At 40.9% G+C, this 26,778-nt stretch overlaps 1 protein-coding gene across 1 annotated transcript in view; it reads left to right on the top strand.

Moving 5' to 3' along the window:
• Nucleotides 1–26,778, top strand: part of LOC127452347 (guanine nucleotide-binding protein subunit alpha-12-like) — an 87,796-nt gene that overhangs the window by 6,134 nt on the left and 54,884 nt on the right. The window contains exon 2 of the mRNA XM_051717766.1: nt 14,601–14,816. Within this exon, the coding sequence (XP_051573726.1) occupies nt 14,601–14,816 (216 nt within the window). The remainder of the gene's footprint in view (nt 1–14,600; nt 14,817–26,778) is intronic.

The raw sequence follows: 26,778 nt of genomic DNA on the forward strand, positions 1-26,778 counted from the left end.
AACCACATTTGAAAGTAGCCCAAATCAGAGGGCAAAAAAAAATCAAATCTCATTTCTGCTGAGCTACGCGCCCACTAGAAGCCTGCGGTCGGCTAAGGAACGTCGCCTTGTTGCATCAACACAAAGAGGCACCAAAACACTTTCCCGGAATTTCGGCTTCATCGTACCGTGCTGGTGGAATGACCTTCCCAACTCCATCCGTGAAGCTGACTCACTTTCTGTCTTCAAAAAATGTCTAAAAACACATCTTTTCCATGAGCACTTAAACAGTCACAAAAAAACAAAACAAAAAACATTAATCTGTTTTGAATACTACTATTCTGATGCTAGTGAAACTTTGTAATATGGCACTTTTCATACCACTGTCTCCTTAAGATGATTTGCTTATGTTTTCCTCTTTTGTAAGTCGCTTTGGATAAAAGTGTCTGCCAAATGAATAAATGTAAGTGTTTACATGTCTGCAACACAATCCAATTGAATTTAGTGTGATTAATTATATGCAAAATATAGTGTTAAAAAAAATTATGCAATTAATCATGCCCCCGATCCGTACGTGAACTCTGTAATAAGGAATGTTCCTACTATCGGTTCAAGCTTGATGTACCACATTGATGCAGTAGAGGGCAGTCAGTGCTCCAGCTTTACAGGCAACAAGCCTCGTCAAACCAACGAAAGCAACAGGCAGTACAGCCTTCCTGAGATGGGATTTTGCGCTCAAAGACAGCTGGACCAAGCACAACAGAATTGAGGGATCTGGAGACATGTTTTTCAATGTTTCAAGCTACATTTAACATGACACAGTGTCCTAAAAACACAGCGCTTATGACTAGAGATGCTGAATGTCCCACCATACAGCCCATGAGATGCGAAGCAATCATTTCATTAATTAGATTAAAAACTGTAATTGATTGACAGCCCTAGTTTTTATTGTTATGCCAATGTATGCGTATAGGGTGAGTGATGTAAGTTTGACATCAGCATAGTGCTTGAGCATTGTACGCTAGGTGGCTCGATTTTTCTAACCACGCATACTCTGTTTGTATACTTTGCGCATGCGCCTGGAATTATTTGCACTAATTAGTGGGTCCACAAGGTGGCAACACTCACCGCTGGGCCATTGCTTTCACAAAGAAGTGCAAGAAGATGATGTAAATGGCATTGAACAACAGGAGATGAAGGTGGAAACAACAACAGTGGATGTGCACATCAAGAGCGTGTGTGAGGACTGCTAATTTCATAACTCCTTAAGAGAAATAATCCAGTATCTCATAGCAGTCGTAGCACGCATGGTCAAATTGAGTATACTTTGAAAGGCTAGGGTGTTCGAATTTTCACATACGCCCATTGATTGTATAGCATGTATACATGCTATTTGGACCACAATTGGCCTCTGCGTTGTGTACATGCTCTGGAAGACAAAAGTGAACATTCTTAAATACATGGACGGATGAAAAACAAGGAATAGTGAACTTCCTTTTTGCTGAAGAAAGTCGGCAAAAAGTGAGAAGAAACTGGCTTTATTCTAAACCCCGAACAGATACATGTACGTTGAAAGCACCCCAAACAGAAATATTACACGGCAAAGAAGATGGGAAGAATGGAAAGACCGGCAACACATCAGTCATGTGCCCACATGTGGAGATTTTGGAGGAGCTTCACTTCCTCAGCTTCCTCCTTAGCCTGTAGCTCGATTATAACTACACATGTACAGGTGCATCTCAATAAATTAGAATGTCATGGAAAAGTTCATTTATTTCAGTAATTCAACTCAAATTGTGAAACTCGTGTATTAAATAAATCCAGTGCACACAGACTGAAGTAGTTTAAGTCTATGGTTCTTTTAATTGTGATGATTTTGGCTCACATTTAACAAAAACCCACCAATTCACTATCTCAAAAAATTTGAATATGGTGACATGCCAATCAGCTAATGAACTCAAAACACCTGCAAAGGTTTCCTGAGCCTTCAAAATGGTCTCTCAGGTTGGTTCACTAGGCTACACAATCATGGGGAAGACTACTGATCTGACAGTTGTCCAGAAGACAATCATTGACACCCTTCACAAGGAGGGTAAGCCACAAACATTCATTGCCAGAGAAGCTGGCTGTTCACAGAGTGCTGTATCCAAGAATGTTAACAGAAAGTTGAGTGGAAGGAAAAAGTGTGGAAGTAAAAGATGCACAACCAACTGAGAGAACCGCAGCCTTATGATTGTCAAGCAAAATCGATTCAAGAATTTGGGTGAACTTCACAAGGAATGGACTGAGGCTGGGGTCAAGGCATCAAGAGCCACCACACACAGACATGTCAAGGAATTTGGCTACAGTTGTCGTATTCCTCTTGTTAAGCCACTCCTGAACCACAGACAACGTCAGAGGCGTCTTACCTGGGCTAAGGAGAAGAAGAACTGGACTGTTGCCCAGTGGTCCAAAGTCCTCTTTTCAGATGAGAGCAAGTTTTGTATTTCATTTGGAAACCAAGGTCCTAGAGTCTGGAGGAAGGGTGGAGAAGCTCATAGCCCAAGTTGCTTGAAGTCCAGTGTTAAGTTTCCACAGTCTGTGATGATTTGGGGTGCAATGTCATCTGCTGGTGTTGGTCCATTGTGTTTTTTGAAAACCAAAGTCACTGCACCCATTTACCAAGAAATTTTGGAGCACTTCATGCTTCCTTCTGCTGACCAGCTTTTTAAAGATGCTGATTTCATTTTCCAGCAGGATTTGGCACCTGCCCACACTGCCAAAAGCACCAAAAGTTGGTTAAATGACCATGGTGTTGGTGTGCTTGACTGGCCAGCAAACTCGCCAGACCTGAACCCCATAGAGAATCTATGGGGTATTGTCAAGAGGAAAATGAGACAAGAGACCAAAAAATGCAGATGAGCTGAAGGCCACTGTCAAAGAAACCTGGGCTTCCATACCACCTCAGCAGTGCCACAAACTGATCACCTCCATGCCACGCCGAATTGAGGCAGTAATTAAAGCAAAAGGAGCCCCTACCAAGTATTGAGTACATATACAGTAAATGAACATACTTTCCAGAAGACCAACAATTCACTAAAAATGTTTTTTTTATTGGTCTTATGATGTATTCTAATTTGTTGAGATAGTGAATTGGTGGGTTTTTGTTAAATGTGAGCCAAAATCATCACAATTAAAAGAACCAAAGACTTAAACTACTGCAGTCTGTATGCACTGAATTTATTTAATACACAAGTTTCACAATTTGAGTTGAATTACTGAAATAAATGAACTTTTCCACGACATTCTAATTTATTGAGATGCACCTGAGAGCGTACTGAGTGAAAAAAACAGTTTGACTTCGAATTTGAAACCAATCGAATTGGTTGACTGTAAATGTAACCGCAGATTATCAGAGTACAGAAAATGTACTGAATGATGAAGGTCTACAGAATTTACACCAAATCTGAATTTTCCAGATTTTAGATTTGTCATTTTATTTGGAGCCTAGGATTTTTTTTACAGTTCACCTTTTTTTAATAGGTTTCTAATTTATTTTTAATTTTTTTACAAATTACAAAAATTTCGCTTTGGTTACGATGTGAATAATTTTTATGAGAAAAACAATTTTCTCAGTGCTTTTGTGTCATTTAGTCCTATCAGTCATGGAGTGAACAGGCAATAAAGCAGTTGCTCATTACTGGGGCAAACAGTATAAGAGGAAAGCATGTGATGTGAATACTTTTATTATACAGTCTAAAATATGTGTGAATTGGATTAAGAATGGTCTAGTGACCTTGTTTTCAGTGGTGAAGTCAAGGTTAGATTGGAATAGCTCCACAATGGTAGTCTCTATAGGCTCTCAGTATCGCACAGTGCACAGAGCCAGAGGAAATGCCTCTCCTCAGTACACAGACAGCGAATGCTGCAAACAATGGCGATTCAGTTGTCCCATAAGACCGATTGTCATCACCCAGCTGTTCAGCCCATCCATCTGAAGGGTTTAGAATGATGACAGCATCACTGATGTTTGTTTTACTGATACCAATTTGGAGCAACCACAGTCCAGACTTTTCCTCAGCTGATGAAAAAGTAGGACAAACAATCCCAGAGGTTAGCAGTCGTGTGAGCAAATCCTAGCCTGTGTGCTGATCACATTATTGGTTATTTTACAGATAGCGTTATCTTCATTTCAGCCACTTTACAGTGGCAAAGGTCCAGTAGATAGTCCTCTCAACTTCTTCCAAACCGTTCCAGTAATGCGTTTTATTTATTTTTTCTCTCCCCTTTTTCTCCCCAATTTGGAATGCCCAATTCCCAATGCGCTATAAATCCTCATGGTGGCGTATTGACTCACCTCAATCTGGGTGGCAGAGGATGAATCTCAGTTGCCTCCGCATCTGAGACCATTAATCTGTGCATTTTATCACATGGCTTGTTGAGTGCATTACCGTGGAGACATAGCACGTGCGGAGGCTTCACGCCATCCACCGCGGCATCCACGCACAACTCACCACGCGCCCCGCCGAGAGCGAACCACATTATAGCGACCATGAGGAGGTTACCCCATGTGACTCTACCCTCCCTAGCAACCAGGCCAATTTGGTTGCTTAGGAGACCTGGCTGGACCAGTCATGCCTTTTTAGTATTTACTGCACTGTTACGCCTGAAGGAGTTGGTCTAGGAAGGCTGCAAAAAGTTATTTAAGTCAATGCTTACATTACATTTTTCCCTTCAGAAACAACTTCTTTTATGTAGATGTAACCAATAATATCATAGCCTAACATGTTTCATGTTTAATTATTCAATCAAATTCCGATAATCAAGTCTCGTCCTTTTGCTCTGAATAGGGTTAAAACTGGTTTAAAAGGACACTTTGTGATGATTTGTCATTGCTGTTTTAGTTTAGGAAGAATGAAAGTCATACAGGTTTGGAATGACATTAGGGTAAGTACATTTTTTAACTGTCCCTTTAAGTGTCCTACTTTACCTGTAATCACCCCATGGACCCATTTCACAGACTGTGATGACCGCCTTTAGCAGCGTAAATCTAGCAATTTTTAAAATATTTTTTATTATTTAGTGTAAATTTATAACATACTTTGTTTTATATTACCCTGGAACAAGTTTTAAAAAGAGAGTTACCACAGCTGCGATAAGGTTTCTGTAAGGCTGCTGGGGGAGTGACAGAAAATACATGTCCTCTTTTTCTCTGGTGAGTGCTGTAATCCAGCACTCTTTGCTCTTTATTGCTTTTTCTTTTGGAAAGCTTTGAAAGCATAATAGTGGATTTTGTTTTTTTCTGTTGGAGCATACGGGTAAGCAAAAATTATATTTGCTGTGGTCTCCCATTTACCGCTGTACAAGTAAATCCTGCCATCGTTTACTTCCTCTTTCCAAACCCGGATTTGTGAAAAGGGTCTATTCTGTTTTACTCAGAAATACATCTCATTGCGGAGGATATGCATTGCAAATGCTGTTTCTGTGTATGTTAATGAATAATCAGTGATTGATTATTCATTCAATTTGGTATGCCCAATTCCCAATGTGCTCTAGGTCCTCGTGGTGGCGTAGTGACTTGCCTCAATCCAGGTGGCGGAGGATGAATCTCAGTTGCCTCTGTGTCTGAGACAGTCAATCCGTGCATCTTATCACCTAGCTTGTTGAGCGCGTTACGGCGGAGACCTGGTGTGTGTGGAGGCTCACGCTATTCTCCAAGACATCCACGCACAACTCACCACGCGCCCCACCGAGAGCGAGAACCACATTATAGCGACCACGAGGAGGTTAACCCAATGTGACTCTACCCACCCTAGCAACTGGGCCAATTGGTTGCTTCACTTCACTTTTATTGTCACACAACCATATACACAAGTGCAATAGTGGGTGAAAGTCTTGGGTGCAGTTCCGAGCAACATAGCAGTCATGACAGTGATGAGACATAGATGAGACATATACCAATGTAAAATAAACAGATTTACACATCACAATTTACATTTCTAATATACACATAATTACACACAATACAATATACAAATAATAATATACAATATACAGTATACAATACACACAATATAGAATATTGTACAGTATACAATACACACAATATAGAATACACATATACACAATATAGAATACACATACAATAAAAATAGTATATATAGTATATATAAAATATACAGTAGGCTGTATTGTACTGTATTGACATTCAGGCTGTCGGTTGATAGTCAGTTGCCAGTGTGTTGTTAAGAGAGAATATAATTTAAGACAGTCCAGTGTGAGATAATAAGATTAATAAAGTGCAGTGCTGATGTATATTGATCGTGAAGTATCAAGAGTTCAGAAGTCTGATTGCTTGGGGGAAGAAGCTGTCATGAAGTCGGCTGGTGCAGGTCCTGATGCTGCGATACCGCCTGTCTGATGGTAGCAGTGAGAGCAGCCCATGGCTTGGGTGGCTGGAATCTCTGATGATCCTCCGAGCTTTTTTCACACACCGCCTGGTATATATGTCCTGGAGGGAGGAAAGCTCACCTCTGATGATGTGTCTGGCAGTTCGCACCACCTTTTGAAGGGCTTTGCGGTTGTGGGCGGTGCTATTGCCGTACCAGGCAGTGATGCAGCCAGAAAGGTTGCCCTCTACAGTGCTGGTGTAGAACCGTGTGAGGATGTGGCTGTTCATTCCAAACTTCCTCAGCCGTCTCAGGAAGAAGAGGTGTTGATGAGCCTTCTTCACAACGGCCTCATTGTGGACGGACCATGTGAGTTCCTCAGTGATGTGGACACCGAGGATCTTGAAGCTGCTGACTCTCTCCACCGGTGCTCCACTGATGGTGATGGGACTGTGTCCTCTGTCTTTTCTCCTGAAGTCCACCACAAGCTCCTTTGTCTTGCTGACGTTGAGGGAGAGGTTGTGCTCCTGACACTAGCATGTCAGAGTGAGCATCTCCTCTCTGTAGGCCGTTTCATCATTGTCAGTGATCAGACCTACCACCTTCGTATCATCAGCAAACTTAATGATGGCATTGGAGCTATGTGTTGCCACACAGTCATGTGTGTACAGGGAATACAGGAGTGGGCTGAGAACACAGCCCTGCGGGGCTCCAGCGTTGAGGGTCAGTGATGAGGAGATGTTGCTGCCCATTCTAACCACCTGGCATCTGCTTGACAGGAAGTCCAGGATCCAGCTGCACAGCGAGCTGTTTAAGCCTAGAGCCCGGAGTTTCACATAAAGCTTGGAGGGCACTATGGTGTTCAATGCTGAGCTGTAGTCTACAAACAGCATTCTCACATAAGTGTTCCTTTTTTCCAGGTGGGAGAGAGCAGTGTGTATTGTAGATGCAATGGCATCATCAGTGGAGCGGTTGTTGTGGTAAGCATACTGCAATGGGTCCAGTGATGGAGGCAGCACAGAGCAATTTGCTGATGATGGGGGTCAGAGCAACAGGACGACAGTCATTTAAGTCATTTAAGCAAGTGATTTTGGATTGCTTTGGTACAGGCACAATGGTGGACGTTTTAAAGCATGTGGGGACCACAGACAAGGAGAGGGAAAGTTTGAAAATATCCATAAAAACACCAGCCTGTTGGTTCGCGCACGCTCTGATGACATAGCCCGGAATGCTGTCTGGACCCGCGGCTTTACGGTTATTCACCCGTCGGTAGGATCAGGTTACATCCACTACAGAGACGGAGAGTGAACTAACCTCTGTAGCTTCGGCCATGAGAGCTCTCTCCACGAGGGTGGTGTTATTTCCCTCGAAATGAGCATAAAAAGTATTTAGCTCATCCGGGAGAGAGGCAGCGGTGTTCATGGCGGAGTTTTTATTCCCTTTAAAGTCCGTGATGATATTAATTCCCTGCCACATGCTTTTAGAATTGGTGGTGTTAAACTGTCCTTCAATCTTGTCCCTGTACTGGCGTTTGGCTGCTCTGATATTTTTGCGGAGTGCATAACTGGCTTGTTTATGCTCCTCCGCATTCCCGGAATTAAAAGCGGAGGTCCGCGCATCAAGTGCAGTGCGAACATTGCTATTTATCCATGGCTTCTGGTTGGGGTAGATCCGTATTGTTTTGGTCAGAACAACATCCTCTACGCACTTTCTGATGAAACACATTACTCTATCAGCGTACACCTCGATGTCGTCATCAGAGGCGGACCGGAACATCTCCCAGTCCGCGTGATCAAAACAGTCTTGTAGCGTAGAGTCTGATTGGTCCGACCAGCACTGAATCGTTCTGAGGGTGGGTGCTTCCTGTTTCAGTTTCTGCCTGTAAGCGGGCAGAAGCAGAATGGAAGAGTGGTCTGATTTGCCAAAAGGTGGGCGGGGGAGGGATTTGTAGCCATCCTGGAAGGGAGAGTAGCAATGGTCCAAAACCCGGTCCCCTCATGTGTTGAAACTGATGTGTTGGTTTTGGTGTGATTGATTTAAAATTGGCTTTGTTAAAGTCCCCGTTCACAATGAACGCGGCCTCAGGGTGTGCGGTTTCCTGCTTGCTTATAATCCCATACAGTTCCTATAGTGCCCGGTCTGTGTCGGCTTGTGGGGGGATGTTGAATCTGGAATCTCAGCAGCCATCCAAGTTTCCGTAAGGAAGATAATGCAGCAGTCCCTCGTCTCTCGTTGGAAAGAGATCCATGCTCTCATCTCGCAGAGCTTGTTGTCCAGAGACTGAAAATTTGCCAGTAGAGTACTGGGTAGCGGGGGTCGATTTGCGCGATGTCTTACTCTGATGAGAACGGCGGCTCTATTTCCCCTTTTCCTTCTGCGTTTCTGCGGCCGGGCTGCCCAGACAAAGGGCTCCGCTGGCGTGTTTGTAAACAGCGAGTCAGCATTGAGGAATTTAAAGTCCGGTTTTCAGTGTGCTATTGCAGAACCAATGTCCAAAAGTGTTTGTCTGTTGTAGACAATAAGGCAGACAACATCCAAGACAAAAAAACATAGAATTGTGAACAAAACAAACAAAAAAATTGCAGTGTTGTGTTGGAGCTTGCAACGTAGCAGCCATACTTGGTGCCATCTTGAGTCAAGGAAGCCTGACTGGAGTCACTTAGCACACCCTGGATTTGAACTTGCAACTCCAGGTGTGGTGGTCAGTGTCTTTACTTGCTGAGCTACCCAGGCTCCCCTTTTTTTCTTTTTCTTAACACAAAGGAAGAAAAAAATAATTTCAGTGCTGTCATACAATGGCAGTTTATGGTGACCACATCTTCAAGCTTCAAAAGGACTCAAAAGTATAATTCAGAAGTCTAATAAATTATTCTCATGAGACTCATGATTGTTATGAAAGCATACGATAAGGTTTGGTGCAAAACAAACCGAAATCGAATGTATTATTTAGTAAAAATGTTCACTGACCGTTATTCTCCTGTGCGCAAGTCTGCACTTGAGGTTTAGAGCTCTTTGCACGAGAGCAACAGTAGTTACGCAGCATGCGTGTGATGGGGCACTCAAGCGAAAACTCGTTTTGTTTAGCTTCAACAGGACCACCAGCGATATTAACAACAGAAAACACAACATAGCTGTACACAAACCAGAGAACAGAACTTACAAACATGTCTGAAGAGTTTGTAGTGGAAGAATAGATGCATTTCAATGGAGTTCTCCAACAAATAGAGAGATGGGGCTGAAGTCACACTGTCTCTTACTCAGATGCCAGATCACATGCAATAAGTTTTTTTGTCCTAAGCAGCTGCGATGAGCAACGGGGCCTTCTGTCGATCGCTTGGTTTTTTATATTTGCCGTCGCGCCCGGTAACCCCGTCTGCTATGAACAGGCACCGGTCCATAATGCAATGCGTGGTGCGAGCGTGAGGCGATCGTCTGTGTTCCACGACTGCTTTCGGGTTATAACGTGTGACAGCCGGTGGAGTTTCTGGTAACCCCCTTGGGTAAGATGGTGCCCCTCTAGGGAGTTGGTGCCCTACGCAGACTGCATAACATGCAAATAGGGTCAAAGCGAAACAAAACAAGTTTTCACCTGAATACCCCATTTCGCACGTGCTGCATAACTACTGTTGCTCTCGTGCAAAGTGCTCTAAAGCTCGTGAAGACTCATGAATGCGCACAGGAGAATAATGGTCAATTAACATTTTCACTAAATAATACATTCGATTTTGGTTTGTTTCTCACCAAACCTTATCGTATACTTTAATAACAATAATGAGTCTTATGAAATAATTTATTAGACTTCTGAATTATACATTTGTGTCTTTTTGAAGCTTGAAGACCTGGTCACCACAAACTGTCATTATATGACATCACTGAGAACAATTTTTTTTTGTTCTTTGTGTTAAGAAAATGAAAGAAAGTCAATAACTTAATCAATGTAATCAGTGACTTAATTTTCATTTTTCTGTGAAACTATCCCTTTAAACAATAGGATACATGCACATACTTCAGTGGCTGTTTCATGTTTTCATGTTATTCTTCTACAGTAAGGAATTTTTCTCTGATATTGACTTGTATTTTGTAAGTTTCAAGCTGTACATACTATTGTTAATGAATAACGATTGTCGATTAAGAAAATTTCTAAACATTTGCAACCCTAGCTGTTTCATGTTGTTTTAAAAGTCCAGATGAATGATTTGATGCACCACAATCATTTCTTTATGGATTTAACCATTTTAAGTTGGTTAACTTTATGTGTAGGAATTTATTACTTCCTAGATCAATAACTAACTATCAATTCATTTCTGTTAGCTCTTTGGGGCTTTTAAGAGAGCTATCTTTGATGGGAGACTAATCTAAAGAGTGACCTGAGACTGACATGTTGTGTTAGGACAGCGATAAGATCTCACCTCTGTTTGGCCCCCCGCACCCTTAACTCATCACTCTGACCCTCAAAGAGTCAGTTTCCCAATTTCAAAGCTCTCTTGATCTCCCTCCTCTCTTGTACAAGGGGATGCTGCTGGCAGCGAAGCATTTCCTCTGTTTACTACATCCTTGAGAAAATTGTTGTGGTATTTAGTAAATGCCGAGAATGTGGATCAGTTATACTAAAGTGAGTGTGTATGGGGGGAGCAAAGAGCATGTTATAATCCAGTTCTACCACACCAAACAAGCTACTCCCTGACACACAGAAAGGTTCAAATAAATTGGTTTTCTGCTCGCAAGATGTTTGCAGGGGAGGATACAGGAAGTGGTTAAAGGGTGACACTGGGAACAAGCATATATCAAGCCCATCTTCCTGTGTGATAAATCGGAGAGTTCCTCTGTGACTGGAGTCTTGGGAGGCTCCTTCAGAGGCGGCTTGTTAATGGTTAAGGAGTAGTTGCTGATTTAGCTATTGTTGCTCAGCGGTAGGGAACCCGTGAGCGGCTGCCCGGACCGCTCCTCCATCTGCTTAGGCTGCAAAATCACTGCTCTGCCTTTACCACCACTAGCCTAATTAATGTGCCTAACATGCAACGCCTGCCTAATGCCTATCAGATGAGGGACAACAGATTCTCTGTCTGCTGTGTCTCTCAACAGAAATCGTGATCGCAGTGAAACATATTAGCTTTTTTTTAGTGGACATTTGGGAAATCCCCCTTTTCTGTGGAACAACAAAGAGAATATTGCATATTATCTATTGTGGGATTTAAAACTTTATCACATGGAAAATACCTTTTAGGCTTTTCTAAAGTTTTAAGAAAAGCATCAGCCCAAAAGTCACTTTGGAAGGAGCCATTCAAAACAAGCGCCAAAGGCTTGCTTTTTGTTGTTGTTTTTTTCAGGCTTTTCAAGAAACACTTGGAGCCTTTCTTGTGGTGAGGTGAGGTTTTGGTGGTTTATGGAGCTATTTTTGGGACTTTGCCACAACTCAGGAAGAGATTAGAAGCCCTGTAACTGACCTCTTCGCTGTGATAAAGCAGCCTTGTTGCTCTCTCTCTTCTCACCCTGACTGTGTCAATGGATTGAGCCAAGGAGGACAAGAAAATATGTCTATGCTTCTCAGATTGTGGCGGCCAGAAGTGGGTGAAAGGTCAGAGGAGGGTAGGTGGCTTTTGGATTGGGGGCTGCCTCTTGGAGACAAATAAAGGCAGGAAGAGTGCACAAGGGAAAACGTACCCTAGGGACTTTGGTTGACGGTCCTTGACCAAGGCCCTCTATTAAGAGCATTAAACCACATCAGCAGGGAGGTATGAAGCACGAACAACTGTTTACATTTGTGAGCTATTTGATGATTACGGGAATCTTGGGTTTGGGAGCTGGGGGAATCTCGGGAGTTGGAGGAGACAGCCAGACTAACAGGACTGTACCGCATTCATTTCCTGTTGCTGCCTTGCTATTTTATTGGTTCTACAATGCATCGGTCTCATGTTAATATACAGATCCCTCGCACGAGGACAAACTACAGTCTTTGGAGCCATCAAGCCTAGCCCACTGACCTATCATGAAGGACTGGCATTAATCAGACTTTTCTGAGTGAAGATCCAATGAGGCACAACCCACAAAACACCTGCCCGAGGGACTCTTTATCTTCTTCTGAGACAAAAGCTGGCGTAGCACTTTAATTACTGTAGCATACGTTTGCCCATGGCATATTTGAGTGCTAGTGTAGATGATTCATATGTTGCTCCATACAGCAGAGGAAGAGGACCAGTAACCCCTTCTGGGACTCTGAACATCAGGATGTTATTATAGTGCAGCTCTTAAAAGAGGGTGAAATGTGCTGCAAGGGAGGATTTGCCTCGGTTGATTGTACTGCACTCATTATCAAGAGAAGTCAATGGCCTTATGTTACATTTACAAAATGTCTCATGATATTTCTGCTCTTCCACAGAGCCCAACCCTTCTAGTTATTGCTAGAGGCTCTGTTCAGGGTTGTGTGTATTTGGTGTTATGCTTGGAAGTGAAGAGGCTCATCACGGAAGTTTAGTTTCAGTGAGTTTGCTATCCTCCACAGAGCTTTCTGGAGACTTTTCATGTTTGGCTCAGAGCAGAGTATTTTGGTTCAAATCTTCCCCAAAAGCACACTTCAAAAAAAGTACAAGAGCAGATTTGTTTTAGATAATATTGAGAGTAGGCTGTATTTTAAGGCACCATATGCTAAACTTCTGCAGCATTCCTCCAAAGTTCCTTGCACCAAAAACTGTTGTAATGCACATAGTTGTTCATGCCCATTTCCCTTTCTCTCTCTCTGACCCTATAGAATTATAGTTCTATATGTAAATGACCTCTGTTATGACTATTATTGTTATGACTTATTGACTTTCTTATTGACCTCTATGTACCGGTGTAGTTCACACTATTGTTCATGAGAGTGCCCAAAGTTGCTGAAATCTGAAGTGTATAACTTTTCTATGTTAAAACTCTTTCTTATATTCCCGCTTAATATGCAGGCCTGCTGAAAGAACAGCTTAACCAGCATGCAATTCCCATGCGGGTATAGGCTGGTTTATGCTGGTTAGTGCTGGTCTAGCTGGTTGACCAGCATAGCCATACTTATCACCAGCAAAGCCTAGCTGGTGAAGCTGGTTGACCAGCATGGTCTTTCTGATGAAGCTGGTTAGGCTAGTTTAAAAGCTTGTTGGGGATACCAGTACACCAGCATCCCAGCATACTATGCTGGGGGACCAGCGCCCAAAACACAACATAAGCTGCTGACCAGCAATGCTGGTTTTTTAAGCAGGGAGAAAGCCATTCATAGGTTGATTTCCTCAAAAGATGTAAACAATATAAAATTGCTGTCTTTTTTGAGCGACCCTGGACTATCTTTTTCTTTTTTTTTTTTTTTTTTTTTTTAAATCACAACAGATGATTACTGATGTTAAACCATGTTTATTTTTGCAATTTCATTTGGTGGCATGAGTGCCGCAGAAATCTTCACTTTTAAAGCTGAAATATACTCTACTACTACTGCGGAAAAGTGGGCGCTAGTTGCTAAGCATGCTAGTTTTTTTTGTGCGTTGTGTTCCAAAATGTGTCAGAATGCAATTCATAACACAAGTTCCATTTTCAACATTGATGCAAGGGGCGCTATAGCAGACATTTGTGTGAACTGTCCACTTCTACGGGGAGTTTTCTCTTTGAAGTCAAATACTGTTATGGCAGAGCAACAGTTTGAAAGAATATTGCTGAGAAAGTAAGGTAAAATTAATATATTATAACAACTTACCCGAATAATAATGCATCCAGTTTAATGGCACAACATTTTTTCAGGTAACTCTATCACCCCAATGAGTACAGAGGTTTGTTACCGCCACATTAACGCATGTTCAACTGGACCACGCGTTGGCAATGCGTTGGCCATGCGTTGGCCAAGGGCTCTGCGTACACGTACTTGCGTGAAGTATGTTTCTCACCTTAATAGACATTGATATGGAAACCTGTGTTGTCAGTATGCTAAGTTATGAACTTTTATTTAAAAAAAAGCAGTGACTTTACCTTTAGAACTTTAGAAGTTAAATGTAAATTGGTAACTGATTTAAACTGAGCATAGTAGATTCACAAAAGTAGACAGGTTTTTGCAGATTTAAAGTGTGCTGCAGGTGAACTTGAAGACAATATTATTAGACATTATTTGATTGTTTTGAGAATTTCTTCATCTTGTTATAACCTCAACAGGACACACCCTGTTAACATTGTACACCCCAGACAAGCAAACGTGGAATTCATATCTCCCTTCTTTCTTTCTCTTTGTCTTTCTCTTTCATAAAGGGCATGCGGGTACTGGTGGATGCCCGGGACAAGCTCGGTGTTCTCTGGCAGAACTCAGAGAACGAGAAGCATGGCATGTTTGTTATGTCCTTCGAAAACAAAGCAGGCATGCCTGTTGAACCCTGCACCTTTCAGCTGTACGTACCAGCGCTGCAGGCACTCTGGAATGATAGTGGAATCCAGGAAGCCTATGGGCGCCGGAGTGAGTTTCAACTGGTAAGTGCAGTCACAACACATTTCCTGAAAACCTGTGCCATCTGGATAATACTCTTCACAGGAAGTACCACACAGCTCTTTGGGTAATTGGTCACAAGTCTCCTCTTAAAACACAAATAATCTATTATTTACCTGGGGTAAATGCATTGCACATGGGCACAACAGTGATGGAATAGTTCATGCATAACACCTTGCAAGGTTCAGACCTACAAACCTTTTAGTTAGTAGGACAGATCATCAACCACTAGACAAAACCACCTCAAATGCGCTCACCTGAGTGGACAAACTTATTTAGAGTTTAAGCACCACATCTTGTGTGTTTTTTAATGCTAAAATGAATGGTAGGAGGGTACAGGAAATAAAAAAATATTTCAGTGTCAGAAAGATGGAAATTGTTGGACCAACTATTAAAGCCATAGACAGGGAGACTTTAATTAAACCTGCTGAGTGCAGAAAAGCAGAGGAAGCTTTACTTACTTATTTATGTGCATTTCGGCTCAGCGTGTATGCTGCCACAGGACTTTAATGAGTTCAGAAGCTGTGCACAGGAGTTTCTCAAACTTTAATCGCTCTTACTGTGCACTAGAGCGATGCAATTCACATGCATGTCTCTGTCACAATACCTCTAAATCTTTATGATTTTTTAAGCTTTGTGGAGAGTCCTGAAGAATTAGGTCAGGTGGAGCAGGATGGAGGACAGGATAGTCAGTGAGGAAACCTGAAAGGAAATGGCAAACATTTCTCTCTGTACACGAGATGATTCAAAGATTTTATTCTAAAAAATCAGCTACTCTGAATCAGTTATTTGTAGTGATAGACCATTTTGGGCCATTTTGAATTATTGGCATCTAAATTTGTGCTGATTAACTGAAGTGGACGTTTCACCTAGTGTCAGTGGCAGTGTCAGTCTTCCAACAGCCTTATCAATGGATTGGAAATGTGACTCTTTAATGAATTGTGTAAATATTGTGTAAAATATGTTTTCTTTGTTATTTCAGTTCAGTCATTTTGTGTACATCTTATTTGCTATCATTATATTGTTTAGGGATGTGCAGAACTACCAATGTTCATAATCGACTAGTCGGTCGATTGTTTGAACGAATAGTCGGTGATAAAAATCGCTACTATGATGAGACCCAGACAGTATTGTTCAAGGAAATGTTCTTTAGAAAGAAAGTATACTTGTAATCTGCTTTGAATAAAAGATTTCATTTTAATATACAATCCCCTAAATGTCACAATTGTTTTTTGTGAAACTGAAATTGAAACTTGAAAAGTAACTTCTAAACTTTACAGTTTGATCAAATTTTGTTGATCTGATGTAGAATAATGTTGCTTGAATATAGTCTGAGGAAATTTTCTCAGAAGATAGTTTCATATAACTTTTTTTTGTTTGTTTTGTGAAAAACATTCCTATTGCATACTAGGGTAAAATGAATTTTATCCTGCTCCTTCCTAAGTTTTAAAATTGTCCTTGCAATTAGCTTTAAAAGGCATTATTTACATATTTTTACTTTAATGAGACATGCATGACGTCTGTGGAGTTTGTCCCGGCTTTTTTCCTTTCGGTTGGAGACATGAGTCTATTGACGCTTTAAGAGCTATTACGTCGATCTGGGCATCTGGGCCAAAGGGTTTGTGCCCCTGTCTTGCTCGGACTCTTTTGTTCTCTCTACTCTGTGAAAGCCTGCTTGTTTGTAAGTCCAGTCTTAAGACTGTGAGTGGGAGGACATTACAGTGCTCAGCCTGTCAAACTGAGTAACTAATTTTTCCTTACACTGACAAGAGTCCAAAGCATTAGCCCTGTCCTTCACATCCTCTTTTTTTCTACCCCAAACAAAAGTGTGCCTGTGTAAAAGCTGGTCTTTTTCCCTAAAAGAAACTCTCTTCCTACAAAATCTCTGAAACATGTGTTGGAATGGAGTTCTACATACTAATCTGCCCTACAATGGCAAAACACCATGACTATGCCAACACTGAAAATAAGAAAAATGGCTTTGAAGTTACTTGGTTTTGGGTGGTGTAGTTACTGTAATGCAGTTTTCTCTGAATCTGAGCACAGCTGAGCCAAACCCATCTATCACAGTACAGATCATAGTCTATGAGACCCAATTTTGGTCAAAACTCAATTTTGACACACACAGCAGTAATGAGACCACTCACTCTCTCTAGATGCCTTAAACCATGTTAGTACTGTCAGCTAACAGAGAATATTTTGTAGGCAGACAGGTCTACTCCAGGCAGCTCGTTATGAGGAACATGGCCCAGATTCATCCTCAACGTCCACTGTCTCCTCCATTCCATCAGCTCCTGACGGGATTGTGCCAGGGCAAAGGAGGTCCTTCAGCACTTACAGCATTTGGTTGTATTCCATTGCTGTATCCCTTCAAGGAAAAGTACTGGCACTGACCATGAGAAACAAGCAACAGATTTTTGTCATTATGCAACCTTAAATCAATGTCAGAAATCTGGATGACCATTACATATGATAGATTTGTGGGTCCCAATAAATCTAGATTTTTTTAAATTGGTCACATCATGAGGAATAAAATTTTTCTTGATAACTTAAGAAAAAAAAAAAAGAGTTCATTGTAATATGAAAGCATACTGTAACTTTCAGAACTAAAAAAGACACTTACTGAAAATCTTTAAAATCAAGTCCTTCCACAGCTTCATAAAGTCAGACAGATGAATACATCTGAACACTTTTGCACTTCAATGACACCTATTTTCTGCTTATCTAGGTCTGTTATTACGAATTTGCAAAAAAATCAGATTGGTACGATTTCATTCAAACAGAAGTGTTTACATGACATTTCAAAAAGACAAATTATTCTTTTAAAGTGTATGTGAACGTACTGATAGAGATGAAGTAGGACACGATCTCTCAAAACCAGAAAAACAAATAATAAGAGCAAAATGTGGCATGTTGTAATGTTTCTGGGTGTAGCACCAGCAGCTCTGCATATCTTTCCAAAGGATACCAGTTTGAGAAACAAGCGTCGGAAGATTATTTTTATCAAGGTCCCATATCATTTCAGTCTGATTTTAAAAGTCTGAGCTTCACAATGTAATGTAGTCTTTGCAGAGCGGCAGTTATTGAAGAATGCGACAGTTAACATTTTTATTGAACCCGGCAGCAAACCTTTAGCTCGTGATTAAGTATAGCACAAAACTGTATCTCATTTCATATGCAAAGAGGGTGTTTATGTACTAGTCTTAAAGACACTGCATAAAATAAACTGACCTTTTAATTTTAAGGGTCAGAGAAAGGGTGGAAAATGGCCAGAAAAGTAAATTATGACTGAATTTGCCGCATTAAAAACCATAAGTATCATTATAAGTGGACAGGGGGGAAAAAGAATAGTTTAGTTAGAGTTTCTGAGTTGGGAGGACACGTAAACTTTCAACATGGCGGAGGAGAGTACAGTTTCAGTTGTGAATAACAGTTGTAATTTATAAATTTTTGTAAATACAGCTAATTGTAAGCACTTGCTGTTTCGGTCATATTCATTTATGCATATCAGCAACCATTTGATGCATGTTGTACATTTTCACACCCAGAAAATAGCTTGTATTTGACAAAAATTCCATTATTATCAGCAAAGCTAACTGAGTAATATGGATTATCGTGTCAAAGTAAAAGTTCCTCAAGAAATATGCATAAATGAACCTGGCATTGTCCATGTTTCCTGTTCTTTCCAAAAACAAAGCACTTGAATGCAATGTACTTGTAATTACCACTTCAGAATTGCACTTGAAGGCAGCATAATCTCCCACCACTTTTGTTTATGAGGCACATTTTAAGTAAAAACAGGCTTTATGTGTGTGAGACCATGACATTAACATATTGAAATACTTAAAAACAAAGAAAATGGACTTAATCCATTGTCAGTTTGGCTGCCAGAATCATAAGACTGGACGTTAGCGGGAATGGGGTTCTGGTGATATTGTGATTGGACACAAACGTTGCTTTGCTGTTGTTGTTGAAGGCTGACGCTGCTGTCCTCCGAAAAACCACACTGGCTCTCAGCCACGAACAGATCTGTCTGTGCAATGCAGCTTCACCACAGTTGAGTCAGAGCCATCATAAATCCCTTTCTGATAAACACACCATCATTTTGTAGTACACTTTTTTTTTTCTTTTTTCTTGCTTTTAAAAAAAAAAGGGTTTACTGGTGGGTCACTTGTATCTCAAGTAAAGTGACAATCTGTTACTCTATTGATTAGTCTTCCTAAAACTTTTTTTTAAACTATCTATTGTTTGGTATGATACTGAATCACAATTTTATTCTGCTAGTATTAGGAGATGTAGAGCCATAACTGGGTCAATCTCACAAAAATCATGACCGGATCAAGTCCAAAAATTTAGCATAAAGGCAAGTCAATTTATTTATAAGGCATGATTAAAAGCAACAGACCACTGACCAATGTGCTTCACAATAATAAACAAAGGATAAGACATGAAGAATAAATAATAAAAAATAATAATTAAGAAGAAATTCAACAGGATCGATGTAAATAGGACAAAAAAATCACAAACAAATCTCAACTCGCTTTGTGAGAAAATTCAAGAAAATTAAACCATTGCCAGGTATTGTGTTAATGTAACATTGTTCATGTAATGTTGGTTCCATGATCAAGTCAAGTCATGTTTATGTTTTGTTTCATAGTCAAGCCATGTCATGTCAAGTTAAGTTTAGTCAAATCTAGTTCATGTTTCTGTTTTGTGTTCACGTTTGGATTCATGTTTTTGTTAATAAACTGCACTTGGGATCATCGCACTTCATCGTCTCTTCGTTTACCTTGTTGCCAGACAACGTTACAGAATACTCGACCGAACAAGATGAACCCAGTTCAACTTCTTTGCCTATACCAAGAAAACGTTTCCATTGAGGAATATGTGGAGAGCTTTTGTGCTCTGACCAACAGGGTCGTTTTAATGAGATTGCCCTCAAGGACTGTTTTCGCTTTCGACTGAATGAGCCAATCTCTTCCCTGATGCCAGGCGGTCAGAGTACCCACAGCCTGGCTCAGTATATCGACCTTGCCCTACTAATATGTGGTTCATCATTCACTGTGGGGGAGGTGGATGCCAAGCCAGAGTTCCACGTCATGGCCGCCAAGCCAGAGTTCCACGTCATGGCCGCCAAGCCAGAGTTCCACGTCATGGCCGCCAAGCCAGAATCCCACGTCATGGCCGCCAAGCCAGAATCCCACGTCATGGCCGCCAAGCCAGAGTCCCACTTCATGACCGCCATGCCAGAGTCCCATGTCATGGTCGCTGAGCTTGCGCCACCTTCTGCCCCGGATCCTCAGTGTGCTCCATGCCATGTCACAGCCAGGCTTCAGTCTGCTCCATGCCATGTCACAGCCACACCTCAGTCTGCTCCATGCCATGTCACAGCCATGCCTCAGTCTGCTCCATGCCATGTCACAGCCACGCCTGAGCTTGCTCCATGCCATGTCACAGCCACGCCTCAGTCTGCCCCATGCCATGTCACAGCCACACCTCAGTCTGCTCCATGCCATGTCACAGCCACGCCTCAGTCTGCTCCATGCCATGTCACAGCCATGCCTGAGCCTGCTCCATGCCATGTTACAGCCACGCCTGAGCCTACTCCATGCCATGTCACAGCCGCGCCTGAGTCTGCTCCATGCCATGTCACAGCCATGCCTCAGTCTTCTCCATGCCAAGTCACAGCCACGCCTGAGACTGCTCCATGCCATGTCACTGCCAAGCTTCAGTTTGCTCCATGCAATGTCTCAGGCTCACCTCTGGTCAACGAGCCAATGGTCAACGGGCCAATGCCTATGTCTGCCACGGCCTACGAACCATCGTTGCAAGCCTCGTCCGTCCCAGAGCCAGCGTTGCAAACCTCGTCCGTTCCAGAGCCATCTCTCACTGGGCTATTTGAGTTGGAATTTGTTCCCACCCTTGTGCCCACCCTGAGTTCTCCTGATCAGCCGGTTCCCCCAAGCCACTGGCTCGATCATCGCCCTCTGAGATATCCCAGACATTGGCTTTACCGGGGTCCTGCTTCCCTCCAGCTCCGCCTCAGTCTTCCGATCCCCCAGCTCCGCCTTGCTCCTCCGAAACTCTGGTGCTGCCTTGGTCCTCCCTGCCTCCAGCTCCACCCTGGCCCGTCGAGTCTTCGGCTACTCTCCGGGTATCCAGTTCTCCATGGTTTCACCCCTTGAGCCTCTCACAGCTCCGCCTTCCATGGCTACGCCCCTCGAGCCTCTCATGGCTGCACCCCCCACGGGCTCTGCCCTGGTTTCATGCTCCATGCCATGTTTTCACCAGACCACGCCCCACACCTTGTTTCACCATGTTTCTAAGTCATGCCACGTAACCATGTCAAGTCGCCACCCACCCCCCCATGCTCCCTCTTGAACTTTGTATTTTTGTTTAGGGGTGTCGGGAGCCACCCCTAGAGGGGGGTATATGTCAGGTATTGTGTTAATGTAACATTGTTTGTGTAATGTTGGTTCCATGATCAAGTCAAGTCAAGTCATGTTTATGTTTTGTTTCATTGTCAAGCCAAGTCATGTCAAGTTAAGTTTAGTCAAATCTAGTTCATGTTTATGTTTTGTGTTCACGTTTGGATTCATGCTTTGGAATACACCTTGTTAATAAACTGCACTTGGGATCATCGCACTTCATCGTCTCTTCGTTTACCTTGCTGCCAGCCAGTGTTACAACCATAAAGAGAGTTTGCATTGTTTTCAGTACAATTAGTACTGAAAATTACTGTAATACATCATCATGTCAGGACTCAATGATTTAAATATATTTTTTGATTTTTGTAGTGTTTTTTCTTGTAAGGACATGAAGTAGGTGTAAGGAATAATTGATGATGGACCGTTGAATTATGTAAGGGATAATGTACAGTCAGCCAGATTTTATAGCAAAATAAACCCCACAGGGTCGTGAATCACCATGAAGGGGTTTATTTTGCGATAACAACCGGTTGACTGTACATTATCCCGCTTATTGCATGACTACTAACCAATTAAATAAATAGATGGACATACAATATTGATTTGTGTTGAAATTCTGTAATTATCTGAGAATTCCACCTCTGGTTTGCGTTAGAGTTCTGTTGGTGTTTATTTTTTGAAAATTACCATCTGACTCATCATTATTTAGCCTATTAAAAGACTGCTTGCCAAAAAAAAAAAAATGGACCTGAAACATTGATTTGCATTGAAATTTTGTAATTATGTTAGAAGAAATAAATCTACAAATATTTTGTCATTAATGACAAAATTATGAGCTTACTTGTAGAGATCGCACAGTGATCCGAGAAGCAGGAAAGTCGGCTCGCAACACCTGGATAAGCGGTCTGATATGTGGATGTGCGGTTGCTACTAAAAATTTCAGACCTAGATGGCTCCATTGACCAATCAGAATCGAGTAGTCCAAAGAGCTGTGTAATCAGTACATTTCATGGATCATTTTTCTTTTGCCCACAATTGTCATGATCTGATGAATGGCATTCCAGTTCATCTTTCTCCTCATTTTGTGGCTGCTATCTGAAGAGACCTTTTAAGAGGACAAGATGTGTTTGTTAAATGTTAGTTTGTTAAGCAAAAATCCAGTCATTTTTCATGTGTGGAAATCTCAGCCAAGCATTTGCCAACAAAAGCATCAGCCAGGAGGAGTAATCATGTCTTTTTGTACAAGTGTACTAAGTGTATAAGACAGGGAGTGGACTTCATTTACACAGAGAACCTTCTCAAAGGAGACAGTGGAGCTTATCTTCTGTGCACACTGTGGCACATGTAACTAGAGTCCCATTCCACTGGCTGTCCAAATAGACCACCTTTATATCTGCTTTAACATTCCATTAGTGGGATTGATATCTCATGTACACAGAGAGCTATAATGAAGACATATTTGAAGTTTCACACAACCTCCCCAGCTAGGAAGAACGTTATTTCAAAATGTGACCCAAGAAAGATATCCCCACAACCCAACAGCTGGGCGGCATTCAACATTCCACAGGGAGATTGATGTTGCTGGGATGTGTCTTAAATTCCACATGGCTGAAAATAAGATGGGTGCTGCTCAGCTCCCTATTAACCAATTTTTTAACATTTATTTATTTATTTACAGGGGCAGTGCACATTAATGAACATGACTGTAAATGTTCCAAAATTAGTCAAATGGCTATTTTTCATCTGTAGACCCTTGACAGAATGTTAAAAAGTCACCCTAAAAAACAAAGCATCTTATATTAATACAATAAAAAAAAAAAAAAAAAAAAAAAAAAACACATTAACTACATTATCAAATGCTAAATAAAAATACAAGCACATAATTGATTCCAAGTACAATAAATCATATTAAATACATTATATTAGCAGGAAATTTGATCTAAACTCATATTGTGCTACGTAAGAGGTCAGAGAGCTAGCGACAGGAGAATAACAATTATTACAGACAAGCAAAATCGAATAAAATAAAACTCTAATGTAGACAGTGCTGAGTATTAATTAACCATCTTTTAAGATGAAACTTAAAAGAACTGTATGTATCCAGTCCTCGTATTGTTGATGGGATGGAGTTCCATTCCCGTGCAACTTTAACGGAAAATACAGACTGACTAAATTTACACTTGTGGACAGATGGTAATATACTGTTTTAACGGGGAGGTCAAGCTATGTATAGTCTTAAACATAAGACAAACATCTACATATTTGATCATGTTTTCCCAACTAAGCAGATAATATTTTTTTAATATTGAACAATGATGAAATTAAACCGATTTCTTATCAAGAGTTTTTAGTGATTGTTTATACAGAGACTCCAATGGTTTTAGAGTAGTTGTACTTAGGGCTGCACCTAACGATTATTTTTTTATCGATTAATCTAATGATTCTTTTTCCGATTAGTCAATTAATCTAATGACTAATTTGCAAATTATTCTAAAGATTTTTTAGAATTTTAGAAAATTATTACTTGATTAATATTCTCATTAATATTTTAGTATTTTATTAAATCATCTTCTCTTAAACACAAACAGATGTACAAGAAACAAAGTGTGCACTGCAGGGCATTATTCTGCAACAAAAATAGCCCTGTTTTAACTGGTAATCTCCATGTTACAGTCCAACATAAAATCTCTCCAAAATAAAAGAACTTGTTCAATTTAAGTAAAAGGAAAGTGCAATCTGCATTTAGCAATCCAACAACAAAATAAATGAAACAAATGTAAAATACAAGTCACTTTCAGGAGGAAGGAGGATTTTGGTTTTCCAGAAAGAGGACACATTTTTTTTGCCCGGTGGTGGGGGGGGTGGATAATAGGGTTCAAAACAGTGTTACTATGAATGCAAACTTTAATACAGTGAAAAAGACACTCTATTAGCATAACATAATATATATATATATATATATATATATATATATATATATATATATATATATATATATATATATAAATAAATAAATAAAAATTTCCAACATTCTTTTGAATGTCCATGTACTAAAATAAAATATTTGATGCCATGAGTGTACCTTCATTTACTATTACTATTATTTTGAATGGTCATGGAAAATGAAGCAATGTGATAACAATTTTACCTGGTCGCAAAAAGTAGTCCGTTAATTTACCTGATGAACTTTCACCTTTTACTGACCCTTTATGCTTCGCAGAGCTAATGTGTGCTTCTAAATCACTTGCACCTTTATTAGCAACTGACGCATAAGTGCCAGCTTTACATGTCATACTTTCTGCTTCCCACGGATCTCGACCTGGACGAAAGCATGGGAATTTTATGCAAATCTTCTGTAAATATGCACTTTCGTTAGGGCATTGTTTCCACTCAGCTGCTGCTGTCAAGCAACTGTTTGATGCCGAACACAACAGCGCTTCGCGCGTTTGCGGAGAGATTGACAGGCAGGAATTTGGTCAATAGTTGCTGCAAGCCTCTTATAATCGACCAATTGGTGTGCGAGAAGGCGGGACTTACAAAGAGGGGTTAAAGCAATGCAAATATGCGTGCACACACAATGAAGTATTAGACCAGATGCACATCATAATGCAACTAAAGCCTAATCCCGGACATTTTCGCAAATTTAGAAATCCCGGCCGGACGCTTTTTTAAGGTCTGAAAAAGAGGACATGTCCGGGAAAAAGAGGACGTATGGTCACCCAACGTTAGCAGCGGTGCAGAAATTACTTTTAACATGGGGGCGATGAGGAAACATTTAGAAAATCCATTTTAAGTGACTACTACTAACAGAAACACGTGTTGTAATACTAATATGTCATGCTTGAGTGGAGACAAAAAGTAAACAGGACTTACGGTGCTGCCTTGCTGCCGTCTTGACAAAGTGCTCCGGGATGCTTTCACTTCAAGTGTTCGTTCATGGCGGTTGTACTGCTGTGATAAGCCATTTCCAATTTGCATAGCTTACATAGCACCACATTGTTGGGTCTCTGGCTAAAATACTCCCACACTTAAGATGACCGTGGGCGAGTTCTTTTAGCTGCAGCTTGTTCTTCGGGGGAATCCATGCTTAAACCGGGCGCTGCCATTTTAATTACTCCATTGCGATGCGCCGACGCATGTTATGCAAATCGACGTATTTCTGTAATCGATTACATCGATTACGTCGATGAATCGTCCCAGCCCTAGTTGTACTAGCTTGTGACCAAGTTGTTAAACAATAAGTAATATGAGAAATGACCATAGAATGTACATACGTCATAGCGGCCTCTGTGGACATACAATCTCGTATAATCTAACATTTGAGAGACTAAATTTGACCCCATTACAGACCTCTTTAACCTGAGCCTTGAAAGAAAGTCTGGAATCAATTAAAACTCCAAGGTACTTATATTCAGATACAACTTGTAGCCTTTCCCCGATACAAAAACATCTGGCACTACACTTGAAATATTTGTTTTGGTAAAAAACATACACACTGTTTTAGAGATATTTAATTGTAAACAGCATTGTTCTAACCAAGCTGTTACATGAACCATGGATTTTGTAAGTTCATTAGCAACTTGTGACACACTGCTCCCATGTATATAAATAACAGTGTCGTCCGCATACATTTGGATGTTAGTGTCGGGACAAAAAGATGGAAGATCATTAATATACAAAGTAAATAGCAATGGACCCAGAATAGATCCTTGGGGAACACCTGTGGATATACTTAGAGCTGTTGATTTATAATTCAGTACTTGAACATACTGTGTTCGACCTGACAAATATGATTTTATCCAACTCAAAGTCTCTGGAGAAAAATTAAAACCTAATAATTTAGACATGAGAATTCTATGTTTAACAGTGTCAAAAGCCTTCTTAAGGTCAAGAAACACTGCTCCAACAACCCCACCTTTGTCCAGTAGAGACTTAACTTTTTCAGTGAAGTAACAGTTTGCCATCTCAGTTGAGTAGTTTGCTCTGAATCCAAATTGCATTGGATGCATGGCAATTAAACTAGTATCCAGGTGATCAGTAATTTGCGCAGCTATCAATTTCTCTGCAACCTTTGACACTATAGGTAAAAGACTAATAGGCCTGTAATTACTGGCACAATGAAAATCTCCATTTTTGAATATAGGTACAACAACAGATGACTTCCAAGCACATGGAAACGTCCCCTGGAGAACTGAAAGGTTGATAATTTTGGTGATGGGCTTAATTAGTGACACACTAAGCTCTTTAAGCATTACTACATCCATACCAAATATATCCTTATATCCATATATCCAAATATATGCTCTGGATGGTCTAAGAGATGTAATTGCTCTTATGACATCTAATTCATTGACAGCCTTTAGAGTAAAGGCTTGTTCAACTGTATTAACTGGACAAACTTCTGTATACTCAGGGGAAAAACATTGTGCAACTGAGACTACAGAATCAGTAAAGTAATGATTAAGTGCTTCGGCCACTTCAGCTGGATTATTTGTCAGCTTCCCATTTACTTTCAATT

Source organism: Myxocyprinus asiaticus, chromosome 14, assembly GCF_019703515.2.
Source record: "Myxocyprinus asiaticus isolate MX2 ecotype Aquarium Trade chromosome 14, UBuf_Myxa_2, whole genome shotgun sequence".
In the NCBI taxonomy this organism is placed as follows: Eukaryota; Metazoa; Chordata; class Actinopteri; order Cypriniformes; family Catostomidae; genus Myxocyprinus; species Myxocyprinus asiaticus.